The sequence below is a fragment of the Podarcis tiliguerta genome (assembly GCF_965153285.1).
Source record: "Podarcis tiliguerta genome assembly, chromosome: 16".
Classification (NCBI taxonomy): domain Eukaryota; kingdom Metazoa; phylum Chordata; class Lepidosauria; order Squamata; family Lacertidae; genus Podarcis; species Podarcis tiliguerta.
The window spans coordinates 4,559,988-4,583,106 of NC_139549.1; the positions used below are offsets into that span (position 1 = coordinate 4,559,988).

Genomic DNA, 23,119 nt, shown 5'->3' on the forward strand with positions numbered 1-23,119 from the left:
TAATTAGTTTTAGTTTCTTCAATGCCACACTCAAGGATGTCCCTGCACAAGGGAACATGCGCAGATAATAAGAAAGCATATTTCGTGTTTCTTTGCATAGGAAGTTTGAAAGCTGGGAGTACCTGAAGCTCAGTGCTTTTTGCTTATCTGCCTATTGTATTTTTTGTAATTAATATATCCTGCATAGTTCTTGAAAAGAGGCAGCTCAGAGCCATTTATGTGATTCTTCCAGCAATGTCCCATCCAGGCCTAAACGGATGCATACTCAGCTATTTCTTATTATATCTACTACTATCACTATTTATTACATTTATCAGTTGTTTTATGCAAAGAAAAATTCTCAAAATGACTTGACCAAGAAAAAATGCAACCCATAATAGCATTTTAAAACCAGAAATCAGTGGGCAAATTACATAAAATGCTTAAACAGTGGCATATTAATGACAAGTTCTACCCAACCCTACTATAAGAGGCTATTTAATTACAGCTTAGAGAAGGCGGTGAATTTTGGAGTAACCAGAACATTCACTGGGTTGTCCCAAAACTTCTTAATTGGTTTTTAAAAAACAGCTCTTCAACCAAAAAAGCTTACTATAGTAGTTTACAAATCACTAAAAAACAACAACCCCAAAACCCCACAGAACAATGTGAGGACGGTCCCTCCCTCAGGCTCGCATTCTGGAAAAAGTCACAGCACAAAAGGAAAAGTGGATTGGGAGGGAGGAGGAAATAAGCTCAGGCGCAAGTTTAGTTTAGTTAGGAGTCGTTATAGTGACCCAACTGGGATGGAAAAAGTTCAAGAGGATGAGGCGCCAAATGTTGCTGTGCCAATGGAGCGACTCAGTGTCCCCATCTAGCTAGCGTGCTGTGTTCCCCAGGACCATACTTGCCTGGGAACTGGGCACTTTACATGTTTGGGAGAGTTACAAGGTGGTGGGGAATGCTTAAATTGTCCCATTTTGTGTGTGGGGAGCCTTGTCATAGGTAGAGACGTAAAGACCTTGCCGGCGGGGTGGGGTGCATATTTGAATGGAGGATTTCCCCCCAAGCCTTTTTCCTTTTGGACAAATGTAAATTCTTTCGGCTTATGGAATATTTTCTTTTAGAACTGTGTTTCCCAAACTCGGCCCTCCAGCTGTTTTTGGACTACAGTTCCCATCATCCCTAGCTAGCAGGACCAGTGGTCGGGGATTATAGGAACTGTAGACCATAATATTGAAATGGCCGCATGGGTGAAGTTGTGGGATGTAGACCTAAAGTTTACAGCGTGTTATACCCTGAAAGAAAACTACATGAAAATGATGTACGGACGGTATTTAACTCCTAGTAGATTGGCACAAATGGATAAATCAAAGTCAAACACATGCTGGAAATTTAAAGAAAAAGAAGGTACTTCCTACCATATGTGGTGTTCCTGTAAGAAAGGAAAAGCTTTATGGGGAATTATTTATAAGGAATTGGAGAAAATGTTTTAAGATTTAAAAAACAAACAAACAAACAAACAAACCAGAAGCTTTTCTTCTAAGGGTTCTAGATATTAAGATCCCAAGAGACCAAAAAAAATTGTTTATGTATGCTACAACTGCAGCTAGAATGGTTTTTGCCCAGAGATGGAAAGAAGATGTAGTAGCAACCAAGGAAGAGTGGCTAATTAAATTAATGGATTATGCCGAAATGGGAAGATCAACGGTGTAATTAGAAACCAACAAGAAGATGAAAATTTTAAAGATTGGAGGAAATTTGTGGAATATTTGAAAAAGACATGTATGCAAAGAAGCTCATTAGCAGGGTTAATGTAAAACAACAGTTAAATATTTTATTAAGAGGAACTAAATAATAACTTAAAGATGGAGTAATGTGGAAAATGCAGTATGAAAACTTAAAGTAAAAAGAAACCAAAAAAGGGGGGAAGAAGTCAATTATATGTGTATTAGAAATATATGTGATTTGTGTTTTTGTAATTTGTATGTCTGTAAATCTTTGAAAAACCGAAAAATAAATATATATATTTTTAAAGGAATTGTAGTTCAAAAACAGCTGGAGACCCAAGTTTGGAAAATATTGTTTTAGACAATACTACTGAGCTAGATAGTCTATGGACACGAGAGGTACCTGTCTTTCTACGAAAGAGCAACTGTTTTCCTTTCCCTCCTTGCCTTCCAGAGCTTTCTGAATCCTTCGCCATGGGCGACATGAAAACCCCCGATTTTGACGACCTCCTGGCGGCTTTTGACATTCCCGACATTGACACCAACGAGGCCATCCACGAGGAGGCGGAAGCACACATCAAGCCCATCCCTGTGGAGGCGGTGGTCCCTGAACACGCCCTCCCTCACGCTGACATCACCACGGTCAGCGTCATAGTGAAGAACACCGTCTGCCCCGAGCAGCTGGAGGCCGTGGACGGCCGCGTCAAAGACAGCCACGTCGTCGGGCCGCGCCTGCTGCAGAACGGCTTCTCTGCCCCCGAGGCGCTCCATTCCTCCCCCACGCGCCCCACAGAAGGGGTGGCCACCGCCAACGGAGAGTGTTGGACCCCCAAAGAAAAGGGGGCCAAAAGCCTAGACCTCTTTTCCCATTTCAGCCCGGACCCTCCCGAGGACAGTGAGGCTAACCTCATTGACCAGCCGCGAGAATGCAAGCCCAAGGAGAAGGGGGCCCTCTCCCCGCCCCACGTGCTTCCTTCGGTCCCCCCACTGGCCTGCCACGAGCTGTCGGCAGGGGAGGCCGCAGGGCCCCTCCCTCCAACATTCCCACAGTCCTTTGAAGGATGCCCAGCCGGCGGTGTGGGCCTCCCTCCGACCCCTGCTGCTCCCCCGGTGCCCCCAGCCATCAAACAGGAGTCCGATTGCGAGGCACCCTGCCAGGGGGCCAGTCCACTGGGCCGCCCAAAGCCCGGTTCTGTTTGCTACCCTACAGACGGTTCCCCCGTAGCACCCTGGCCGGGCTCAGACGCAAACCTCTGCGTCGGCTCCCACAGCACCCCAGAGGTCAAGCACTCTCCCTCCAGCCCCAGGGACTCACTGCTCAAAAGCTCTCCTCCGGAGGCAGAAGCAAGCCCCGGGCCCTCCGCCTCCCCAAAACATTCCAGCGTCGGGACCCTGAAGGAGGAGCCCATCGAGAAGCCTGTGCCGTGCCCGCCAGATGCGTCCAGCGAGGAAGAGGACGAGGACGAGAGTGCTGGTTCCCCCTCCTCCAATTCTTCGCGGCCCCTGAAAGTGAGGATCAAGACCATCAAGACTCCGACCGGAAGCATCACCAGGACGGTCACCAGGGTCTCCTCCGACACGGAGCCGGGAGCCGCCAAGCCGCCTTCGGACCACGACTCGCAAGAGGCCGCTCCCGCCGAGGACCCCGTGCCCCCCGCCTCTGCGGAAAAGGAAGAAGGGGCCGCGGGGCCTCCCAGCCCCAAAACGGTGGCCGCCAGCCCCGTGAAGGTGGTGGAGGGCCCCAAAGTAGTCAGCGTGCAGCTGGGGGACGGGACCAAGATCAAAGGGACGGTGCTGCCCGTCTCCACCATCCAGAACGCCAGCAGCGCCATGCTGATGGCTGCCAGCGTGGCCCAGCAGAAGGCAGTGGTGCTGCCCAGCAAGGCCATGGCCAAGAACATCGTCAGCCTGGTGCCGCAGGCCCTCCCCAAGGCGGGCGTCGTGGCGGCGGCGGCGGCCCAGGCGGGCGGGCCCAGCCAGAAGGTCAACGGCACCACGGTGGTGGTGATGCAGCAGTCGCAGAAGTCCTCGCCCACCGTGGCCGGCACGGTCATCTCCCGCAGCCAGTCCAGTCTGGTGGAGGCCTTCAACAAGATCCTGAACAGCAAGAACTTGCTGCCCATGTACAAGCCCAACCTGGCGCCCCCGGCGGACTCCAGCCTGACCCTCCCGCCGCTCGGGTACCGGTGCCTGGAGTGCGGAGACGCCTTCGCCCTGGAGAAGAGCCTGGCGCGGCACTACGACCGGCGCAGCATGCGCATCGAGGTGACCTGCAACCACTGCACCAAGCGCCTGGTCTTCTTCAACAAGTGCAGCCTGCTGCTCCACGCCCGCGAGCACAAGGACAAGGGCCTGGTCATGCAGTGCTCCCACCTGGTCATGCGGCCCATCGCGCTGGACCAGATGATCGGCCAGCCCGACATCACCCCGCTGGTCTCTCTGGCCTCCCTGAACGCCAGCAAGGCCGCCGCGGCCGCCGTCACCCAGGAAGGCACAGCCGGCGGGGCGGCCACGCACGACCCCCCCGTCCTCCCCTTGAACGGCAGCGCCGAGCAGGCCACCACGAACTCCTGCCAGTGCCTGGAATGCAAGGAGCCCTGCAAGGACAAGGCCGGCCTCGCAGCCCACTTCCAGCAAGCCACAGCCTCCGCCTCCACGGTGAGGGCGCTCGGAACGCTGTCAGGGTGGCATTCTGTTACTATTATTGGCATTTCATAGAAGGATAGAGTTGGGGGGACCCATCTAGTCCAGCCCCTTGCAATGCAGGAATCTCAGCTAAAGCATCCATGACGATGGCCACCCACCCTCAGCTTAAAGACCTGTAAGGAAGGAGACTTTCAAGGGAGATCTTTTCACTGTCCAACAGCTGTCACTGTCAGAAAGTTCTTCCTAATTTTTAGGCAGAATCTCCTTTCTTGCAACTTGAAGCCGTTGCTTTGAGTCCTGCCCCCTAGAGCAGGAGAAAACAAGCTTGCTCCCTCTTTCGTGTAATAGCCCTTGTAGTAGTAGTAGTAAGTAGTAATAATAATAATAATAATAATTAATAATAATAATTCATTTGTACCCTGCCCATCTGGCTGGGTTTCCCCAGCCACTCTGGGTAGTTTCCAACAGAATATTAAAATACAATAACCTATTAAACATTAAAAGCTTCCCTAAAGAGGGCTGCCTTCAGATGTCTTCTAAAAGTTTGGTAGTTGTTTTTCTCTTTGACATATGGTGGGAGGGCACTCCACAGGGCAGGTGCCACCACTGAGAAGGCCCTCTGCCTGGTTCCCTGTAACTTGGCTTCTCGCAGCGAGGGAACCACCAGAAGGCCCTCGGAGCTGGACCTCAGTGTCCGGGCAGAACGATGGGGGTGGATCCACTTTTTCCTCCAAGGAGCTCAAGATGGTGTATGTGGGTTCTCTCCCCCCCCCCCCATCTTGTCCTCACAACAACCCCGGGAGGTAGGTCAGGTTGAGAGTCTTCCTCCCCACTTGGGCTGAATATTGTCCTCACTTACTGCAGTGTTTTGGGCAGAGGGCAATCCTAGACCTACCTGGAGGCAACAAGGTTGGACAGGTGATTTGGCACCGAGCGGCCATTCTTTCATTGGCAAAGCCCTGATTCCAGGGCACAGTTTCTGCGGTTCCTTGCCAGTGGCAGAGTTAGCACTCGTTACACCTTCCCTCCCTCCCTCTCCCTGCCTGCCTTATCCAATGTAAATTAACCGTTCTTTTTGCTCCTTCCCAAAGGTGTGCAACGCCTGCCCCATGATTATGCCCAACCGGTGCAGCTTCGGCGCCCACCAGCGCATGCACAAGAACCGCCCGCCTCACGTCTGCCCCGAGTGCGGGGGGAACTTCCTCTTGGCCAACTTCGAGGCCCACCTGAAGGAAGCCTGCCTCCATTTCTCCCGGAGGATAGGCTACAGGTAGGGGTGTCTTGAGTGTGAGTGGAAACCCAAAAGGCAGACCCTTCCCCCCCCCTTTTTTTAGCTCTGTCGCCCAACATGGATAAAGTTAATTCCTGTTCTAATGATTTGGCCGCTGAAGCAGGAATCTGAACTCAGGACCCCTTTTCCCACTCACCCCTGATTTCAGAGCAGGGCATCCATGGAGTGGAGGTCGAAACGGTGATGTGAGAATTAAGCAAGCTTTGCTGTAGCTCCCACTTCTTATTTTTGATCATTGTATGTTCCATGTCTGGGTGGCGTTGGAGCCTAAGATGCTGGCTCGATATTTTGGCTTTTTCCTCCACCCCCATACTTATTTATCCATGCCTTTCTTCCATCATGGAACCTGGTGGCATTCTACATATGGTTCCCAAGTGGCCACCAATTATTATTATTACAGTGTTACCTTAGTTTATAAACAGTCCTGTTTAAGAACTATTTGGTTTATGAACTCCGCAAAACCAGAAGTAGTGTTCCGGTTTGTGAACTTTGCCTCAGTTTATGAACGGAATCTGAACGGTGGAAGGGCACCGGCAGTGGGAGGCCTCATTAGGGAAAGCGCACCTCGGTTTAAGAACGGATTCAGTTTAAGAACTGACTTCTGGATTCTGTATAAGAACGGACTTCCGGAACGGATTAAGTTCGTGAACCGAGGTACCACTGTATTATCATTCATTTCCATTCACTTACCAGGCCCAGGCCTCCTCTGCCTTCAGATCATCTCCACTCAGTGCCCCCTGGCCCTTCTGTCTTCTTGTCATGGGGGAGCAGGAAGGCTGGGCCATCTATTCTGCTCAGGACCTGGCAGGATGGGCCTTTTCCCTTTCTCCAACATCCAGGTAGAACTCAGGAAGTGGGGCTCAGCTGCCATCACACCATATTTTCCAGTTTATGGCCTTGGAAGTGGTCGTTTTCTTCAGAACTTTTTCCTGCCGCAGGAGAAGGTTGCGAGAACCTTTGATACTGTTTGGAGGGCTTTTCCAGCCAGTCCTTAACTTGGGATGCCAACTTTTACTGTCAAATGGAATGGTCCTGCTTTCCCCCTCCAAAGCTTCCTCTGGTCATTTCCACCAAGTAAGGAAGGCAGGTAGCTCCCAAGGAGAGGTCCTTTTCAGTCAGCCTCCCCAGAGAGGCTCACGTGCCACCTTCGGTGTGGTCTCATCAGCAAAAATGAATACTTTTCCCTTCACTCTCTCTCCCTCTCTCTCTCTCTCTCTGTGTGTGTGTCTGTGTCTTGAAACCAGGCTGCCCCCTCTTATTGCTAGGAAGATTTTCCTTTGGGGTCTTTCCAATGCAGAGCAGACCCATTGTTGTTAATGAAGGTGGTTATTGCTATTTTATTTATAGACTACAAATTTGGTACCCAAAGCTGTTCAAAATATAGTAACAGCCCAAAAGTAGTAATACGTTAACCCAGTAGCGTAGCGTGGGGGGTGCAGGGGGGGGCCGGCCGCACCGGGCGCAACATCGGGGGGGGGTGTGCTCGCACTCGCAGCTCTCTGCCCCTACTTGGCTCACTCTCTCTCTCACTGCAGTGCTGGCTGTGCGAATCCGATCCCAGCCGCCGGGTCGCCGCCCACTGTGGAGGGGAGGGTGCCAGGCGTGCGGTGCGGAGAGAGAGCGAGGGACTATCTGGGGGAGGGACAGTGCAGCGGGGGGGGGGGCAAATTACTTGCCTTGCCCCAGGTGCTGACAACCCACGCTACTCCACTGCGTTAACCGTAATGTTTAATCAAAATGGATATAATTTGGTATGCATAAATAACAATGTCTTAGATTTATTAATTTCAGTGGGTCTTCTCAGAGCATCGGCTGCAACCTTTTATGCCTTTGTTGTTGATTTTAATGATCACGTTTTGCAGTTGTAATCATTGTTTTGGTAAGCTGCCCAGGGAATGTTTTTAGCGATGGGTAGCTAGGTGTATTGATCAGTAAGACTTCCCGCTTCTCGTCCTCAGGTGCCCGAGCTGCTCAGTCGTCTTTGGCGGAGTGAACTCCATCAAGTCCCACATCCAGACGTCTCACTGCGAGGTTTTCCACAAGTGCCCCATCTGCCCCATGGCGTTCAAATCAGCCCCCAGCGCTCATGCCCATATTTACACCCAGCACCCAGGCTTCAGCAACCAGCAGTCCAAGTGAGATGGCGTGTGTGTGTGTGTGTGTGTGTGTGTGTCTGGGTTGTGTCCACTGCTAGCGCTACTCAGAGGCGACCCACTGAAATTAACGGACACAACTCGACTGTGAGTGGGACATCCGGTAGTTGGCCACAACCCTGTGTGTCTGTCTAAAAAATGACTAGAGCGAAAGGAGGGCTTGATCATGGGGAGGGAGCCTTTGGGCCTCCAGCTGATGGACTTTACAGAAGAAGATGTAAGAAGACCCCTGCTGGATCAGGCCAGAAAGGGGCCCATCTAGTCCAGCACCCTGTTCTCAGCATGGCCAACCAGATGCCCTAATAGGAAGCCCAGAAGCAGGACCCAAGCACAGCAGCAGTTGGTGTTCAGAAGCATTAATTTAATTTAATTTATTAAATTTGTTAGTCGCGTTATCTTGCCCAAGGCAACCCAAAGTGACTTACAACCAAACAACCATGGAGGCAGGGCAGAGCCATCACATCTATTTCATTATTATTATTATTGTTGTTGTTGTTGTTGTTGTTGTTGAGGCAGGGCAGAGCCATCACGTCTATTTCATTATTATTATTATTGTTGTTGTTGTTGTTGAGGCAGGGCAGAGCCATCACCTCTATTTCATTATTGTTGTTGTTGTTGTTGTTGTTGTTGTTGTTGTTGTTATTAATTAAATTTATATACCTCCTTTCATCTGAAGATCTTAGGGCAGTTCTCAACGTAAAAATGCAGGATGAAAGCACAAAGTAAATAGTTTAAACAAAAAGCGAAACTCTCCCATAGGGGAAGCAGGGCTTCTTCTTGGCCTTCTGAGCCACAGGAACAAGCATTCCCCCGTCCCTCCGACCTGTTTGGGACCAGGAGCCAGGCCCTTCTTCATCCGGTGACACAGGCAAAGACCTGCAGGAAGGGCACACAGACCCAGAGACAGTGCAGCCAGATGTGTTGGTGGGGACAAACATGTGGCCTTGCCATTTTGTGTGCAAGCCCTGAGCCTCCTTCCCTCTGCTGGAGTGGGAGGCTCCTAGAGAAGCCCTGGCCCCTTTTGAGCAAAAGAGCATATGGAAGCACAGGTGGTCCTAACAATTTGGCTGCGCCGGATGCTACTCCTATAAAAAGGCTTGTCGGTTTCAGTTTCTCCATTGCTGGAACGACTTCAGAGCTCTGGGTTTCCTCAGAGCAAAGCCTGAACCCGGCCTTGCATCTAGCCAGAACCTCACCTTGTCCTACACCCCAATTCAGGACGGATAAAAGGAAGCACTGCTTCATTTCAGCGCATGGTTAAAACGACGGAACTCCCTCCCACAGAATTAGACAAATTCACCGAGAAGAGGCTACCCGTTTGCCTCCCCAGTTTGAGGCAGCGATGCTTCTGAATCCTGGTTGCTGGAAGCTGCAGGAGGAAAGAGGGCTCTTCCGCTTGAATCCTGCTTGTGGGTTTCCCAAAAGAGGCGTCTGCTCAGCCGCTGTGAGAACAGGGTGCAGGACCAGATGGGTCATTGGCCTGAGCCAGCAGGTGCCTCCTGGGTTCTTATTTTGTCTTGATTCCGGCTGATTCCTGCTGTGCCGCAGAGCAGCAATAAGTATCCAAACAAACCCCTGTGTTGCAAAGAGAACGTCAACAACGTCTAGGCAACACGATGACCATATACATACGTAATAGACAATCTTTATAGAATTCCTTCAAATCATAAAAAGTTCAGAATGAAATCTTTAGTCTCAAAGTCTCTGAAAATTTTTAAATGAAGCGAGGTGCCAGACTTTGTACAGTGGAAGACAAGCTGTGAAGCTTTGTGTATTCAACAGTGATGTCCAACACTGAACAGTAATACCGGATATTGACTACTGTTTCGTAGAATTCTTCATCAGCGTTCTGGGTGGATATAGAATGCTTCATAAAAGTTTGGTACCTCGCTTTAAAGTTTGGTAAAGGTAAAGATACCCCTGCCCGTACAGGCCAGTCTTGCCAGACTCTAGGGTTGTGTGCTCATCTCACTCTATAGGCAGGGAGCCAGCGCTGTCCGCAGACACTTCCGGGTCACGTGGCCAGCGTGACAAGCTGCATCTGGCGAGCCAGCGCAGCACACGGAACGCCGTTTACCTTCCCGCTGGGAAGCGATCCCTATTTATCTACTTGCACTTGCGGGTGCTTTCAAACTGCTAGGTTGGCGGGCGCTGGGACCGAGCGACGGGAGCGCACCCCGCCGCGGGGATTCGAACCGCCGACCATGCGATCGGCAAGTCCTAGGCGCTGAGGTTTTACCCACAGCGCCACCCGCGTCCCACTCGCTTCATTTAAAGTTTTTCAGAGACTTTGAGACTAAAGATTTCATTTTGAACTTTTTATGATTTGAAGGAATTCTATAAGGATTTTCTATTCCGTATGTATACGGTCATCGTGTTGCCTAGACGTTGGTGCCGCAGAGCAGGTCAGTTCCTTCCTGAGAGCCCTCCTGTCCCTTTCATCCCCTCCAGGATGATCTTCAAGTGTGCCATGTGCGACACGGTCTTTACCCACAAGCCCTTGCTCTCCTCCCACTTCGACCAGCACCTGCTCAACCAGAGGGTCAGCGTCTTCAAGTGCCCCGACTGCCCTCTCCTTTTCGCCCAGAAGCGTACGATGCTGGAGCACCTGAAGGTGAGTGGCCTTGTGGGGCAGAAGGGGGAAGAGTTGGCGGGGGGGGGGACACAGGGGAAATCGGTAATTTCTCACTTCCTTTCCCCCCACACCTAGTCTAGTTCCACCTTTGATGTTTTCAGTTGAGGGAGCTGTTGCCTCTTTCACTTACTTTGGGAATGGGTAGCATGAGCCATCAATCCAACAGGGAGAAGGAAATGGTTTCATCCCTCTAGGACAGGGGTCGGCAAACGAAGGTCCACGGGCCGGATCAGGCCCAATTGCCTTCAGGATCTGGCCCACGGACTGTCAGTGGATCGGCGTGGGGATTCTGGTCATTCGGGCTGCCCTTTTCCCCCCTACAGTGGTACCTCGCAAGACGAATGCCTCGGAAGACGAAAAACTCGCAAGACGAAAGAGTTTTTCGTTTTCTGAGTTGCTTCGCAAGACGGATTTCCCTATGGAAACCGTCAATGCATTCCTATGGGAAACCGTCAATACACAGTGCTGCTTCGCAAGACGTAAAAACTCGTAGAACGAAAAAACTCGCAGAACGAATTAATTTCGTCTTGCGGGGCACCACTGTATTCCATTCCATTTCACACACACCCGCAGCAGCGCCTCCTCCCTCCTTCCTCCTGGCTTCTCCCTGCCTAGAGGAGGAAGGGAGCTGGCTGAGCACCATTTTAAGCAGCCCCTCTCTGGAGCCAGCCCTCTCACACCACTCATCTTCCCTCTGCCACTACCACCCTGGTGCTCCTGTGGGCCACAGAGCAGAGGGGATGAGCTTGCTCTGCCTACCCACAAGAAGCAGCAGCGGTGGTGGCGGCGGCGGTGGCAGCCCCAGGGAAGGTAAGCACAGGAGGTGGAGGGTGGAGAGGAGGAGAATCTGCCCACCTCGCTTCTTCTTCCAGCCCCCCCCCCTCGCCCCGCTTCTCTGGCCTGCCACAAGGTCTGAGGGACAGTGGACCGGCCCAAAAATTTTTTGCCGACCTCTGCTCTGGGGAATAGCACTCTAGGCAGGAACGGCATGTGTGTTGCAGTATACCACAGCAACAGCACAGAAAAGGAATATGATACTGTTTTCAGGTTCCTGAGAACCACAGCTTTCATTCGTTCTAATCCTCACGGCCGCTGGCTGCAAAGTCCTGGCTCCCAAGCACTGCAGCTTTCATTAAAAAGAGAGAGGGGGAAATTACTGGTCCTCTTGTTTACAAAGATAATGTTGGGAGAGTGAGCAAGAGCTGCTCAGATCTCAGAAGAGAGACTGAACTTTGGGGAAGGGGTGCAGCTGGCAGGGCGTCTGCCTCGCATGCAAAGAGCCCCTCCACTCGCCTGCTGCCCAGCCAGGAAGTGAAGCTGGGAAATGGTGTTGACCAGTCCAGCCACCTTCTCTTAAGACCGTAAGAAGAGCCTGCTAGATCAGGCCAGTGGCTTGTCTAGTCCAGCAACCCGTTCTCACAGTAGCCAACTAGATGCCTGCGGGGAACACACAAACAGGATTCAAGCACAAGAGCCCCCCCCCCTCTCCTGTAGTTTACAGCAAGTGGGATTCCTGTCTCTAACCACGGGGGCAGAGAACAGTCAGCATGATTAGTAACCATTGATACTCTTCTCCTCCATGAATTTGCCTAATCCTCTTTTGAAGCCATCCATGTTGTAAAGACTGCAGAGAGAATAATTGGGTGCACTCTTCCCACCTTGGATCAAATCTACACTTCCAGGTGCTATAAGAAAGCTGCAGAGATAGTGCAGGATAGTGCGCAACCCGGAAATGATCTATTTCAGCTTCTGCCTTCTGGAAGAAGGTACAGGGTTATAAAGACTAGGACTAGCCGCCTGAGAAACAGTTTCTATCCAAATGCGATTTTTGGTTTTAAATGCATTGTAAGGAGTCTGTATGGGAGTATATTGTATTTTAAAATGAAGTATCAGAGTTTTAGTGGCTAACCAGGTTGGGATAGTTGGGATAGCAAGTTTGTTGGGTTTTTGAATGTCTTATGTAGGTTTTTCAATTTCGTTGTTCTGTATGGGACAATGACAATAAAGATTATTGTATCGTATCGTTAGTGGCCATCCCGGCCTCCTGACTTTAACTGTGTGCTCTGTGAGGAATTATTTTCTTTTGGCTATCCTGAATCTTCCAACGTTCAGCTTCACTGGACGTTCCTGAGGTCTAGTATTAGGAGAGAGGGAGGAAAGACTTTCTCTATGCCCTACATCATTTTATAAATCTTTATCCTTTCGCCCCTTAACTCGCCTTGACTCCAAACTGAAAAGTCCTCAGAAGCTGCCACCGTTCTTCATAGGGGGTCCGCTCGACCCCCTCGGTGGTTTTTGTTGCCCTTCTCTGAACCTTTTGCTTCTCCTTCCCTCCCGGCGCCAGAGCACCCACCAGCCCCAGAAACCCAAAGAGGACCCCGCCAAGAAGCCAGTTGCTGCCCCGCTCACCCCCAAGCAGGAGCCGGCCGAAGAGGAGCCCCCGCCGCCCGTCTCCAAGCTCTCGGAGTCATCGTCGTCCTCTTCAGAAGACGAGGAGCCGCCCAGCTCCCCGGAGCTGCGGAAGAGCAAGCGGGGTCGCTTCCAGCGCAAGTCAGAGGGCGGAGGGCGCTCCCGGAGCAACGGCTGCACCTGCGGGATCTGCCACTCCTGGTTCCCGGAGAGGGACGAGTATGTCCTACACATGAAGAAGATTCACGGGAAGGTGAGGGAGGAGCGGCAGGCGGCAGTGGGGTGATAGCAAGGCTAGGGAGATCGACACCAGCATCTCTGGTTTTAAAAGGCACAGGGAGTACCTTGAGTGGCACCTGCGAGTCAGGAGGGACAGAATTTCATGGCCGAGGAAACTCATTCATTCCTATAATGTCATGCCCCTCTGTGTGCTCTGCTAAGAACAGAGGAACAGGTCTCTGCCCCGAGGAGGCTTACAATCTAAAACTCAAAAGACACAGGAGGAAAATGAAGGGGCTTGGGGATAGAATTTTATTATTACGGTCACAGACCAGTTCCAGCTCACTTACAATATCAGGAAAATCATAAAACACAACAGGAATACATTGAAATGCAGTTGGATATAACAGACAATTCAGGTATAGCGGCAGTTAAAAATATATATTAAATCTTGATCACTAAAATATAACCTAAAATTGTCATTTAAAACCTTGATCATTTTGGTAGTACAGCCTGTTCCCTACGTTTTATGGCAGTCGCACAGAATTTGGCCAGGGGCTGGGGGATACCTCAAAAGGATCACAACTCTCCTCTTTCCCTTTACATTGTACTGAATCAGGTACGAGGCAGGTCTCTGCCCCTCCAAGAGCTTACAGGGAGTGGAAGCAGAGGGGAGAATTGCAGCAAAAAAGATTGCCCTTGCGGATGCTGGGCTTAGAGGACTTGCGGGGCTGGGCTTTGGGGCAGAGGTGCTGGTGGTGACGTTTTCACTTATTTTGACCTGAGTTTCTTTCTGTGGCTTCTCTGTGGTCCCCTGCCCCCCACCCCACAGTGCGTAAAGAAGTTCCCCTGCCACCTGTGCGAGAGATCCTTCTGCTCCTACCCCAGCCTCCGGAGACATGTCCGTGTGAACCACGAGGGCATCAAACGTGTCTACCCCTGCCGGTATGGAAGGAGCCCATCCTCCTGGCCTCTGGGCTGGTTGGCGAGTCAGGCAGCACATTGTGGGTGTGTGGGTGTGTCCATGCACTCCATCTTTCCTGTGGGTGTGTTGCGCCCTCTGCTGTAAAATCAGGCAGGATGTGTTTGTTGACTTCTGTGGATTTGATTCAGCTGCCCTGGTGGTAAGATTTTAGATGATTTCCAGGTAATTTTTGCCAAGGGTTGGCAGAACAGGGAAGGGGTAGAGTGGAGACTGCTGGAGATATCCCCACCACGTCCTGAAGACAATAATCTTGTTTTGGAAGCAATTCAAGACTTCTCAGCACCCCAAGGTGAATCCCATAACTTGTGCAGAATTGTGAAATGCCCTCAGCTACGTTTGTCACAGAAGTCCTGACGAAAAGTACAGAACACACAGTGGGCAGCAGTGGTGTGAGAGATGATGCTGAGAGTGCCAGGCCCTGCCCCAATGAACTTACAGATCCAGATCTTGTAAGGGGAACAGAAGCTCCTCATCTGCACTCTGAGCTTTGCACTTCTCTTCCCAGCCTACTTCTGAAGCACTTTGTAATGCAGCCACCGCTGTCCAGAACAGCCTTCTGTCTGTTATTTCTATTTATTGAATTTATATAGCACCCTATGCCCGAGGGGCTCAGGGTGCTTCACAGAATAAAATCAAGATATAAACCCACCTCCCTTCGCTTCCCAGGCCGGGACACCGTCTCTACTGGCTTCTCACTGCTCCCCCTTTCCCCCTCCTACCCCAGGTACTGCACGGAAGGCAAGCGGACTTTCAGCAGCCGCCTCATCCTTGAGAAACACATCGAGGTGCGTCATGGCATCAAGGTGACCGACGAGACCCGCAGCCAAGAGGTGCTGATCACCCGCATGGGTGCCAGGAACTCGCAGGTACAGGGGGTGGCAAATGTCAGACTCGATGCAAAACCACTTCCCATGTTGCCATTTCCCTGCATGAGGACTAGAATCTTGCTTTTCTTTTGAGGGAGGGTGGATTCTTCCATGACTGAGCCCTTGCCTGGCATGCAGGGGACACTTCCTGTCTGAAAATCTGGAGAGCCACTGCCGCTCACTGCAGGCAGTGCTGAGCTACACGGGCCATGGGCTGCCATTCTGACAACAGAGTTAACTCTTAATTTACAAACTCTATGATCCCTGCTGTTGCACCTGGTCAGGATTGTACTGCCCAGTAAGGTTCAGTTCCTCTCTGTGTCCAGAATCTTTGTCACACACCTCCCCAGGTCTACCCCACCACCCGTTTGCTCAGCCCTGAGGACTAGAACCATTCCGCTGCCTTTTGGTTTTTATCCGCAAAGATGCTCATAATGTTATTCTTGCTTGCATGGCTAGCAGGATCAGCCCTACGGCATGCTAGACACCAAGCCTATCATCTATCTATCTATCATCTATCTATCTATCTATCTATCATCTATATCTATCTATCTATCATCTATCTATCTATCTATCATCTATCTATCTATCTATCTATCTATCATCTATATCTATCTATCTATCATCTATCTATCTATCTATCTATCTATCTATCTATCATCTATCATCTATCTATCTATCATCTATCTATCTATCTATATCTATCATCTATCTATCTATCTATCTATCTATCATCTATCTATCTATCTATCTATCATCTATCTATCTATCTATCTATCTATCTATCATCTATCTATCTATCATTATCTATCATCTATCTATCTATCTATCTATCTATCTATCATTATCTATCTAATCTATGTATCATCTCTCTCTCTCTCTCTCTCTCTCTCTCTGTGTGTGTGTATATATATACACACATACACAAACACACCCCATATTTTTCGCTCCATAAGACGCACCTGAGCATAAGACGCACCTAGTTTTTAGAGGAGGAAAACAAGAAAAAAAAATTCTGAACGAAGCAGTGGATGTGTGATTTTTGTGGTTCATGCTGTGGCCACAGACATGTGATCTGATGGTGAATTTGGGGCGACCCAATGTAAAAATCCTGAGGATCCATGGGCTTTTACCTCCCCCCTCCCAGGCAGCCTCCACTAGCGTCACTTATCTCTCTTCTGATCCCATCGATCAGCTGTTTCCTTTCAACACTCTCTTCCCTCTTGTTTGCCTTAGTGTCTTTTTCTTAGCTGGAACAGTTTTTTGCTCCTCCTTTTCTTCTAATTTCCCTCCTTATTGCTTTAGTCTTCCTGTTTCCCCGCTTTGCAAGTTTGCTGTCTTTATCTCCTCCCTCCCAGGCAGCCTCCTTTATCTCTAGGGTCCCTTATCTCTCTCCCCGATCGGCAAACGATCAGTGGTTTTGTTTCAACACCCACTTCCCTCTTTAAAAAAAAAAAAAAAGGCATGATCTGCTTTTCACCCCTGGGCAATTTGGCTCCAGGGACCACGCATTCACTCCATAAGACGCACAAACATTTCCCCTTACTTTTTAGGAAGAAAAAAATGTGTCTTAGGGAGCGAAAAATATGGTATACAGTGGTACCTCGGGTTAAGTACTTAATTCAGTCCGGAGATCCGTTCTTAACCTGAAACTGTTCTTAATCTGAAGCACCACTTTAGCTAATGGGGCCTCCTGCTGCTGCTGCGCCGTCAGAGCCAGATTTCTGTTCTTATCCTGAAGCAAAGTTCTTAACCTGAAGCACTATTTGTGGGTTAGCGGATTCTGTAACCTGAAGCGTATGTGTCAGGGCTGGCTCCGGGTCCCAGCTCACCAAGGACCAACGCTAGCCGATAGTACAGTATCAAAGTCTTTATTGAAGAATAGTCTCCATTTACAAGTCTCAGCGTCCCAGCCCTACGTCTGGACTTTAGACCGGCGAAGCTCTGTCTGGATCTCCACCCCCTGTGCACCAGTTCAAGACTCTAATCTTACTCCACCTCTTCCTTCTCTCTCTCTTCCTCTGGGTCTTACTACCCCCCGGGGTCTCATTCCTCCTGGACTCTTCCGACGCAGAGCTAGACCCCTCTGACTCCTCCCCCTCTCTTCGGCGGGCTTTAGGACCTGGCTCCCTACCCGGGCTGCCCACCTTGCCGCCCTCCTGTACATTTGAACTTGGCGCGCGCGCGCGTTTTACTTTCCGGATGACCGTTTCCTCGCTCCCTGACGAGGGTGTGGCCACTCCTGCCTCACGTTCTCCCTCTGCCTGCGCGCTCCCTGATCCCGATGCCTTGGACTCCTCCCCCCTACTGCACTCTGGGGGGGACGCTGGTCCGGATTTCCAGCTGCTACTCTCTGAGTCCCCTTCTTCCCGAGGTGTCCCCCTGGGCACTCCCCTTGCCCTGACCATGGGGGCCCCTTTCTGTGAATCCTCCGAGTCACTGGAGAGACTCAGAGACCTTGGACTACTGTCGCCGCTGACATTTCCTTCCGACTCCTCCCCCTCGCTCTCTGTTTCTTCCCTCTCCAGTGACTCTGCTCCTGAACCCCTGACATCCATCCCCCCCTCGAAGCCCCCCTTCCCCCCTCCCCTTCCTCCGTCGGGGGTGCTGGGTGCTCCGTCGTTGTGGGGGTGAATGGTGGATACAGTTCGTCCCCCGTGGCGTGCATCCAGTTAGAGAAATCCGGCTCGTCCTCCATGTCTTCGCCGACCTCGTTCTCCTCTGCTTCCATCTCCGTGCCGCCATGCTCGAACCCAACGTCCTCCCCCATCACGTCCATGTCCCTCTCACCCTCGTTCCCCTCTGGGTCCGTTGCCTGCCAAGGGCCCCTCAGCCACCTCTCCTCTCCTCGATTGTCCCACCAAAACGAGCGGTCTGAGGCAAACCCCGAGGGCGAGCCCTCCGGTGAACGTGTGTCTAATGGTGGTTCTTCGTCCGAGGTGAATCCCTGGAACGTGCTGGTAGAAAGCGTGGGTGTGAAAAGCCAGTCGTCGAAATACTCGGCTGGCATGGGCCTGTGTGGGAACAAGGCATGAAACTCCTCTTTGAGGAGAGGCTCGTCCAGGGCATAGTCCGGCACCCAACTGTTGGCGCTGGCCGGGGTACCTTCCCTTGCGAGAAAATATTCTACTCCCTCTTCCCCCCATCTCGAGTCCAAAATCTCTGTGACCTGGTTGATGGGTTCCCTTCTTGGCGACTCCCTCCTTGGGGGGATCTCCTTATACTGGTCTGGTGCCGTGCCCTGCGCCTGAAATCGGTGAGGTGCTTTGTAGGGCGTGAGCACCGACCTATGGAATACTGGGTGCATTCTGGATCCTTCCGGAAGTGTCAACCGGAAGGCCACCGGATTGATCTGTGCCTCAACTAGGTAAGGTCCTAGCTGCTTATGTCCGAGTTTCTTCTTAGCTAAGGATCTGGTCGGCACTGCGTGGGCCGCTAACCACACCCAGTCTCCCACCTGTATGTCTTCACCAACCCTCCTGTGCTTGTCAGCCTGCAGTTTGTATGCGTGCTTTGCCAGCTCTAACTGCCTCCTAAGCTGCTCGTGGACTTCCTGCAATTCCGCCGCCAAGACTTCCGCTGCCTGTGGCTCTCCCTCCCCCAGTCTCTCTAATCCCGGGAAGGTTCTGGGATGCCTCCCGTTGTTGGCGAAGAACGGCGTCACCCCTGTGGACACGTGCTTCGTGTTGTTGTAAGCGAACTCAGCGAGCGGCAGGTAGTCCACCCATGTCGTCGGCTGTTGATTTGCGTAGCATCTCAGGTACTGCTGCATGACGGCGTTGACGCGTTCCGCTTGTCCATTGGTCTGCGGGTGTCTCGCCGACGCTAGGTTGATCTTGACGTTCAGGAAACCCATCAGCTTCTGCCAGAAGCTCGAAATGAACTGGCGCCCCCTGTCGGACAAGATAGACCGTGGCAGTCCATGCACTCTGAAGACGTGGTCTATGAACAGTTTGGCGGTCTGTTCTGCCGTGGCGACCTTCGCGCACGGAATGAAGTGGGCCATTTTAGTGAACATGTCCACCACCACTAGCACTGCCGTTTTACCCCTTGAGCTGGGTAAATCCGTGACAAAGTCCAGGGCCACCCTCTCCCACGGTTCGCTCGGAGTCTGCAGCGGTTCGAGCAGTCCCGCCGGAGGTTTGTGGACTGACTTGGCCCTTTGGCAGGTGTCGCACCTCGAGACGTACTCCGCGACTTCCCCCCGCATCTTGGGCCACCAAAAATCTCTGGCAACGAGGTCTGCCGTCTTCTCCTTGCCAAAGTGCCCGGCGGTGGGTGCGTCGTGTAACTGCTGCAGTACTTTCGCCCGGAGGTCGTCTCCCGGTACGTAGAGGGCCCCTCTGCGGATGAGCAATCCGTCTCGTACTTGGAACTCGTCGTCCTTCACCGTGCCCTTGTGCACCTCCTCCATCTTGGCTTGTGCAAAGGGGTCCCTCTGCAGTGCTCGACGGACCGCCTCCAAGTCCACGGTTGCTGCAGCGCACGCCCACGCTTTCGGAGCGAAAATGTGCTTGGCCGCTGCTGGTGCCGCCTCTTCGAGGTATTGCGGCTTCCTGGACAGTGCATCCGCCATGATGTTGTTGTCGCCTGGGATGTATTCTATCCTGAAGTCGAAATCCGCGAAAAATTCCGCCCATCTGATGTGCCGCTGGTTTAGGAATCTTGCCGTGCGCCAGTACTCCAGGTTCTTATGATCCGTGCGGACCTGCACGGTGTGCTTGGCCCCGACGAGGAAGTGTCGCCACGCCTTGAATGCTGCATGAATGGCCAGCAACTCCCTGTCCCAGATGGTGTAGTTTTGCTCCGACTTGCTGAGCTTCCTAGAGTAGAAGGCACACGGTCTCCAGTCCCCATGCGGGTCCTCCTGCAACAGTACGGCGCCCACGGCTCTGTCTGAGGCGTCTGTTTCAACCCTCATCGGTTTGCTGGGATTCACATGCAGTAGCTGCCCTTCGGACGAGAAGAGACGCTTAAGGTTCTGAAAGGACTGCTCCGCTTGCTCCGTCCAGATGAACTTCTTCTTCTTAGAGCTGAGCGTGTCAGTAATGGCCGCCGTCTGCATCGCGAACCCCTTGATGAACTTGCGGTAAAAGTTGGCGAACCCCACAAACCGCTGGACCTCCTTCCGATTGCGCGGGCTCTTCCAGTCCAACACTGCGCGAACCTTGGCGCTGTCCATGGCAAGCCCCTTGTCCGACAGCTTGTAGCCCAGGAAATCCACCTCCGTCCTGTCGAACTGGCACTTCTCCAGCTTGGCATACAGCCGATGCTCCTGCAGTCTCTGCAGAACTTCCTTGACGTCACCTTCGTGGGCCTCCTCAGATTCTGAGAATATCAGGATGTCGTCCAAGAAGCAGACGCATGTCTTGTAGAGGAGACCCGCCAGGACGTGATGCATGAAAGCTTGAAAACAGTGGGCGCCATTTTGTAAACCGAAGGGCATAACTCTGTATTCATATGTGCCCAGGGGCGTGAACATGGCAGTCTTCCACTCGTCTCCTTCCCGTATGCGAATCAGGTTGTACGCCCCTCGCAGATCCAACTTTGTAAAAACGCGTCCTTTCCTCGCCGTCGCCAGCAGGTCATCTATCTTGGGCATGGGAAAGGCCGCGGGCTTGGTTCTGGAATTTAAAATTCTGAAGTCTACCACAAGTCTTTTTTGGGGCGTGTCCCTCTTCTTCACAAAGAATACAGGACTGCCCCCCGCTGCCTTCGACTCCCGGATGAAACCGCGCTTCAAGTTGAGGTCTATGAACTCCTTGAGCTCCTGCAGCTCATCCTCAGACATGGAATACAGTTTCCCGGCTGGCAGCGTCGCTCCTGGCAGGAGGTCAATCTTGCAGTCATAGGGCCTGTGGGGGGGCAGCTTGTCCGCTTCCTTCTCGCAGAAAACCTCCAAAAACGCTGCATACTTGCGAGGCACTGCTTGCAGCGTGCCTAATTGTAGCTGCGGGTCGTCCCCTCCTTCTTCCGGGCTAGGAAGGATGCAATGTTCCGCGCAATAGGAGGAGCCGAAGGTCAGTTGGCGTTGGTACCACGCCAATGCTGGGCTGTGCCTGTGCAGCCAACTCATGCCGAGGACTACAGGCGTGTCCGACAGGTGTGTGACATTAAAGCTGATGACTTCTCGGTGATTTCCAATCCGCATCACCATTGGTTGCGTTTGTTGCACCACCTGCCCCCCTAACAAGTCCCTGCCATCCACCGTGACAACGTTCAGGGGCAGCGTGGCTGGTAGCAGTGGTATATTGTGCTGCTGAATGAATTCCAGTCCTATAAAGTCAGCGTTGCTGCCGGAGTCAATGGTGATCGGCACCTCCAGAGTGCGTCCATTGGGCAGTTGGAGAGACGCTGTAAGCTGCACCACTGGTTTGGGTGGGAGGGGGTCTGTGGGTTGCAAAAGTGCTGGGGATTGTTTCATTGACTTGTCTGACTGGACCCCAGTGCCTCTTCCTCCAGCCAGACTCCGTCGTTTAACTGTTGCTGCGTTTTCAATTGAGCTGCTTCAGCGACTGTTGCGGAGGCTGCAGTGTGCTTGTGGAGCCTCTGGGGACACTCTTTCGCCATGTGTTGAGCACTGTCGCAGATGTAGCACTTCCTGTTCCCTCTAGGAGGCTTCGTTTTGGCTGCTCCCGGTGTTAGGGCTCTGTTAGCTGACTGAGCCCTGGCACCTCCTATCTCCATCGGCTCTTCTCCCCCTCCCTGCGAGGGTGTGGAGTGCGCACGCGCTGCTTCTCTGGGAAAGAAGGGAGGTGCTCTGGCTGGTGCCCTTCCCCAACGCCCTTCTTCCCTGTTGCAAGGACGTTCTTCCAGATGCACCCCGATCTCCAGAGCCCTCTGGACTACCTGCTGGGTGCTCCTTGGTCTCTCCCCTCTTCCAATCTCCGCTTTTACATCTGCATTCAACCCCTCCCAAAAGAGGTCTCTGACTGGCGCAGAATCTTTTTCCCACCCCAGGGCATGAACAAGTCCGAAAAATCGAGTATGGTACTGCCGCACGCTGGCTTTGCCTTGTTTAAGTCCATGTATGTCCCTCCTGGCAATATCGACGTCTACCTTTGATAAAAAGCATGAGTCCATTGCTTTAATAAAAGCCTTCGCATCTTGGAGCGCTGGATCATTGTCCCTCCATAGATTCCGCAGCCACGTTTTGGCTTCCCCATGCAAATGGGACAAGATAAACCCCACTCTCTCTCTCTCATCTCTAAAGTCTTTGTCAAGTAAATCCAGCGCAAACAGCAGGTCTGCTCTGAAGTTGGGGTACTGCTGCAAACTCCCGTCGAAATGCGATACAAGGCTTCCTCCCCTTCTCCCCAAACCTATGCCTTCTGCCTTGGCTCCCGTTTGCCCCTCTTTGGAAAGCACGTCCAACCTGGCCTGGAGATCCCGGCAGGAGGTAACCATCTCCTCCTCTCTCTTCCTGGATGCAATTACCTCAGTGCTGAGTTGTGTCACCGCTTCTTGCAGGGCTTTTATCTGCTCTTCCGTCGTCATCTTGCCTGAGTTTTGTGAGCTCTGTAAGCACCCCTCCTCTGTCCTCGCTGCGCCGACTCACGTGGCGAGGTTCTTGGTGCCAAAACTTTAAAATTTGGAGACAGAGCTTACTGTCAGGGCTGGCTCCGGGTCCCAGCTCACCAAGGACCAACGCTAGCCGATAGTACAGTATCAAAGTCTTTATTGAAGAATAGTCTCCATTTACAAGTCTCAGCGTCCCAGCCCTACGTCTGGACTCTAGACCGGCGAAGCTCTGTCTGGATCTCCACCCCCTGTGCACCAGTTCAAGACTCTAATCTTACTCCACCTCTTCCTTCTCTCTCTCTTCCTCTGGGTCTTACTACCCCCCGGGGTCTCATTCCTCCTGGACTCTTCCGACGCAGAGCTAGACCCCTCTGACTCCTCCCCCTCTCTTCGGCGGGCTTTAGGACCTGGCTCCCTACCCGGGCTGCCCACCTTGCCGCCCTCCTGTACATTTGAACTTGGCGCGCGCGCGCGTTTTACTTTCCGGATGACCGTTTCCTCGCTCCCTGACGAGGGTGTGGCCACTCCTGCCTCACGTTCTCCCTCTGCCTGCGCGCTCCCTGATCCCGATGCCTTGGACTCCTCCCCCCTACTGCACTCTGGGGGGGACGCTGGTCCGGATTTCCAGCTGCTACTCTCTGAGTCCCCTTCTTCCCGAGGTGTCCCCCTGGGCACTCCCCTTGCC

General features: G+C 52.2%; 1 protein-coding gene across 2 annotated transcripts in view; it reads left to right on the forward strand.

Annotated features, from left to right (window-relative positions):
- ZNF687 (zinc finger protein 687) overlaps positions 1–23,119 on the forward strand; it is a 43,339-nt gene that overhangs the window by 15,101 nt on the left and 5,119 nt on the right. For both annotated transcript variants that reach the window (XM_083416438.1, XM_083416439.1), the window contains exons 2-8: positions 2,164–4,367; positions 5,447–5,625; positions 7,605–7,781; positions 10,251–10,413; positions 12,779–13,096; positions 13,895–14,007; positions 14,772–14,913. In XM_083416438.1, the coding sequence (XP_083272564.1) occupies positions 2,164–4,367; positions 5,447–5,625; positions 7,605–7,781; positions 10,251–10,413; positions 12,779–13,096; positions 13,895–14,007; positions 14,772–14,913 (3,296 nt within the window). The remainder of the gene's footprint in view (positions 1–2,163; positions 4,368–5,446; positions 5,626–7,604; positions 7,782–10,250; positions 10,414–12,778; positions 13,097–13,894; positions 14,008–14,771; positions 14,914–23,119) is intronic.